The sequence below is a fragment of the Mya arenaria genome, chromosome 7 (assembly GCF_026914265.1).
Source record: "Mya arenaria isolate MELC-2E11 chromosome 7, ASM2691426v1".
Taxonomy (NCBI): Eukaryota; Metazoa; Mollusca; class Bivalvia; order Myida; family Myidae; genus Mya; species Mya arenaria.
Genome location: NC_069128.1, coordinates 35513615 through 35518927, shown reverse-complemented (window position 1 = coordinate 35518927; position 5313 = coordinate 35513615). Strand labels below are relative to the sequence as shown.

At 32.5% G+C, this 5313-nt stretch overlaps 1 protein-coding gene across 1 annotated transcript; it reads left to right on the top strand.

Moving 5' to 3' along the window:
• Positions 1 to 418: 418 nt before the first annotated feature.
• LOC128240699 (uncharacterized) lies at positions 419 to 3984 on the top strand. The gene is made up of 3 exons (XM_052957439.1): positions 419 to 1800; positions 2137 to 2385; positions 3308 to 3984. Exons 1-3 carry the CDS (start codon positions 1271 to 1273, stop codon positions 3600 to 3602), a joined length of 1074 nt encoding a protein of 357 aa, XP_052813399.1. The 5' UTR covers positions 419 to 1270; the 3' UTR covers positions 3603 to 3984.
• The last annotated feature ends 1329 nt before the right edge of the window (positions 3985 to 5313 follow it).

The window sequence follows — 5313 nt, the reverse complement described above, 5'->3', positions numbered from 1 at the left end:
ATGACGAATGTCATAAAGAATGACGCATAGCCGAAAGCCGAATGCAGCAAGCATAATACGACGCGACATCTGGTGTAATAATATGTGACACCCAAATTATGCTAACAGGTGGCGCTACAGTTATATTCTCGGTAAAGTCCGTATTGCGGTTCGGATTCAGTTTACCAAGTTACGTCCCTTTGTTTTAAAATTTCCATTTCCAATATGGAGGAAATAAGGTAAATATATATACAAAACGATTTAACCAATTTTTGTATTTATTACTAAAACTCTGTGGGTCAAATTATATTTCCAGCTGACAATGACAAGTTGCAAATTTCCAAATCAATGATTTTAGAATTATTTTTTTTTATCAACAAAATAATTATAAAAATAGAACAGTTGTTCAAAGTGCTTGGGCCATAAAAAAACTTCTTAGTAAAATATTTCATCCTCTTGAAGAGTTCCTAATTTTTGACATGGCTTATTTCCAATACCTGTGACCATCCACAACATTTTTTTAATGTGTTTTTATTAATTGGGACATTTTCTTGCCTATTTTCAAACTAAATTTGTACACACATTGTTAGATTTTTTTAAATTCAACTTGTCAAAAAATGTCATTTTTCACTAAGTTGAAATTATTCACTAAGATGCTTTATGAATACGGCCCCAGGTTCTTGTTCACAGTGTCAGCTTAAAACTGAATTGAAGGAACTACTGCCAAAATCAGCTGATTCTGAGAAAAAAATAAAATAAATTGTCAAAACTGTCAATCTGTGAGAGTGCAGCTTTAAGACGAATGATTTCATAATATTAATTGATGAGTACATAAAAACAAAATGTACAAAAATGGTCCCAAGAAATGGTTATAAAATGAATATTGCATGTTGGGCTGAAGATGCCTTTTTAGTAGTTTTCTTTAGTTGTAGCCTTCATGATATTGGAAATGTATAACAGATCTTATTCATTTAAATCAAAAAAGTTTTATACCTTAAGGCAATAGTATTTGCAATACAAACACCACTGAGAGTGTAGAAAAAAATGTTTATTAATATCTTCTATGACAAACAATACATTTAATTAACCTTATAATTTGTCATTGGTGTTTTGTTTCTGTTGTAGGGAAAACCATGAGCAGACGGAACTTTCGCATATAAAATCTGCTATTAGCGACAGAATCATCCAGGTCGCTAATAATGTTGGCAATTTCCGGACTGAAAACATAGAATATGAAATAGACTCAGTAAGGACATTACTAACTCAGTTGTCCTATCATGTAGATGTAAATATGAGTTTTGATAAAGTTAATGAAGCCTTTGATATCCTTATGAGTGCTGAATCAGAAGAGTCTGTCTGTCAGAAGAAACCAAATTTATTGTATACTTCTGCAAAAGGCCGACCTTCTTATAAAATTCCTGAGGAGACACTTTTATATTTTATTGAAAAAGGATTTACATTAAAGCAAATGTCGGATATGCTGTCAGTCAGTACAAGAACAGTCAGCAACAGAATGGAAGACTATGGGCTTTCAATAAGGCAGTCATACTCTTCCATAAGTGATGAAGAACTGGTGGCAGTAGTTCAGCAGAAAGTGACCCAATTTCCTTCCATTGGATACAAGTCAGTTAAAGGACATTTGATGTCAGTAGGCATTCGAATAACGGAATCACGCATTCGCAGAATAATGAGAGAAGTTGATCCACTTGGCGTTATGCTTCGCAATGTTCTCTGCAGGACATACACGATCAGGAGACGGTCATACTCTGTGCGAGCACCAATGGCATTATGGCATGTGGACTCTAACCATAAATTGATAAGGTTACTATAAATAGTTTACTTAGTTATTTTGTATGAACTGTAATCCATACATTTCAATTCTTATCAAACAAAGTATTTTAGATAAGTATACAGTAGTGTAGTAGTTACGAAGTGCCAATAACTATCCAGGTCATACATCTTTTTCACTGTATATTTTATATTACACTTAACCTCGTGACAACTGTCAATCAAACTGAGTTACTCGGTCATACATGCATATATTTTTATTCATAACATTAGTTTTTTTAACATGCCTGTCTGATATAAGTACCATTGTATGAAATTTAAGTTAAAATGAATTAATATTATCATCGCATATGATTTGTTTTATTTCAGATGGAGATTCATCTTTCATGGTGGCATTGATGGCTATTCAAGACTTCCTGTCTACCTACAAGTAGCTGCTGACAACACTGCTGCTACAGCTTTCACTTCCTTTCAAATAGGTGTTCAGCAGTATGGCATACCAGAACGTGTCAGGACAGATAAAGGCATGGAAAACATCAGAATAGCTGAATTTATGCTTCAGAATCATGGTGTTGAGAAAAGAAGCCATATTACTGGCAGAAGTGTACATAATCAACGGTTTGTAATAATATTCCTCTTTTAATTAGTTTGAGTTTTAGAAGTAATGTTCACCATTTAATACTTTTTACATTGTAGTTGTAATATCATACAATCTTTTGAGCCAATTTACTATACAAATGGTCCGAAGACTCAAATGAGTCACTATGTAGACATTTTTCATTAGGCGAAAAAAAATGTATGTTTGTTTTTGGTTTCATGCCCAAAAAGAAAAGGGTAGGTGGGTAGTAATTTTTTAATCTTTTTCTTTTTATAAGGCAAATTGATTTTTGAGATTTTTCTGTTACCCAAAACTACAACTTATATGCTTATGAACATCTATACAATCAGCATGAGCAACACTGGAATTGTTTAGACCAAAAACACTTCTTTCTTAACTTTTAAAAGAAAAAAATCAACCAAATGATAAAAAATATTTCTCAAGGCAATAAAAGGTTTAGGGTCCAGGCAAAAAATAAGGTAGGTCGGGAAACTGGAAAGAAACATATATTTTGTACGCCTTATGATTATTATGAATTTGACCATACCATGATGTTTCATCCATATATTTACTTTTGGCATTTGATTATGTTTAAAATGTAATTTGTGAAGACAGTTAAAATTTAAGTTCAGTCTCTCCCAATTCCATTTCTTGGGAAACATAGTACTAGCATCTATTAAGAAATGACATAAGAAAGTACTCTTTTAAGGGAATAAACCCATGTTTTTGTGGCTAGCAATAGAACACATGCACGCTACATTTTATGGAAGTTTAAGACTGTACTTGCCAAAATCGTGTATAGTAGGACATTTATATAGTGATTTATGATATGTCCCAAATTTTATTTGAAAGAAAAAGATTAAATTAATCAATTAATCAATGTCAGCCATTGTTTATTATGAAGTTCTTGTTGAAGGTTAACTACATATGTTTTGATTTCAGAATTGAGCGGTTCTGGCGGGAACTGTGGCAGGGATGCACCTGCACTTACTATGAGCTATTCCGTACAATGGAACAGGATGGAATTCTTGATGTAGACAACGAGGTCAACCTCCTTTCTCTTCACCTTGTCTTTCTGAAGAGGATTCAAAGTTCAGTGGACCGTTTTGTACATGCTGTTTCCAATCGACCACTACGGACAGAACACAATAAAACACCGATGCAAATGTGGATTATGGGACAATTCTTGGACCCAAAGATTCAGCTTACTGCTGAGGTAACTATAGCTAGGTACTAATTTATTAAATTTTAGCTCATCTATTCGCAGAATAAGGAGAGCTATACTGGCGTTGGTGTCTGCATCATACCTTGGTTAAGGTTTTGCATGCAAGTACAGTTATTGTCACCTTATTAAATCTACAGACGGTAACGTTATGCTTATGGACTTGACCACAGCTTTTTACATGTATTGGTTTCTGCGTTTTATCAATGTATTATATTATGCTGACTGTATATAATTTGTCATATGTTTAATTATGTATTTTGAATAAATTGTTACAATTTCATTTTAACAAACAACCATGAATACCAAATCATCCAGCCAATGAACTAAAATTGAGTGATAACATTATTTGGGCTACCAAAAACACTTACCTAGCAAGGGTGGGATTAGACAGCTGGTTCTCACAACAACTTGCAGCATGCTCTTCTATGGTGCTGACAGGGAACTCATCATGGCATATAGGACACAGCTCTGTACTGCTACATATAAAGAATATTAGTGAATTGTCATTCAATACTGAAATCATTTAAGCTAGGTATGTTGTTTTTTTGGTTTAGTAGATTTTAATGATTTCATATTACATTACAATGAATTTAATGGTATATACATGTAGCAAAGTTTTTTTGATATAAAAACTTTGTCAGTAATTATTTATTTTAAATGAAGGAAAACATCATAAGCTGCTGACCTATTAAGTAGTTATTGTATGGAAATTCCACAGAACAAGTAGACTGACCAAACCACAAAATCATTGCTGTACACCAATATACCGCTTTATGTCATAAACCGTTTTATGGGTGTATAAAAATGACATTGTGCAGATTTTAACCAGAACTTGATTTTAAGTGGAAATGACATCCACATGAAATACTTGAAAAAAAACTGCAAAACCTATATGTTTGGAAATGTTCTTCATTACTTTACACTGGTACTATTTGGTGCAATAGAAAAACATGCAACAGCTGAATGGACAGGAAGTCTGGGGGAAGGGGGTGCAAGATATGTAGACAATATATTCTTCAATATATTCTTAAAAAGCCACAAACAGTAACTGATAAATTGTGTGTTCTGCCAACATTTCAAGACACTGAAATAATTTTTCAAAGACTCAAACATGATATTATTCAGATTCATTAATAAAATTAATAAAATGAAACGTGTCACAGGCACAGATGCCCTTGCTATGTGATGTTCAAGATGTTTGACAAAAAAAATACTTTAATATTTTTCAGTATCACTGTAAATAAACATAGAGTGGAATTTGACAGAGTTCAATGAAGCTTTTTGACCTTTAAATTGGCAACAAGGTTGATTACCTCTTTATCTTGTACAATCCCCTTTGAATGTTTGTTATTTTGGTATGTTCTGGGAGTGCAACAAAGGTCCTTTTCTTGTGTACATGATGAGACAAATTTGAATTACATACTATAATGAATTATTCAATTATTATATTTTCAATCTTGGCAGAACACTTATAAAACTTGTAACTCATAAACTTAAAAAAGAAAATTACTGTTCTGATGGTTTGCATGTATCCATTGCCTTTAAATAACACAACTGTAATTTTAGCTAAACTAGGTCTATCACAGAATGTGAAAAAAAACAACTGAATAATAGCATATTTGTATGAGGAGTAGTTTGAGGTATTGATAAAATGAAAGTGTGGTAACAATTGAAATATTTATTAGCCTTTCAATAAAAAAACTCTCTTATCAGATATAAAGAA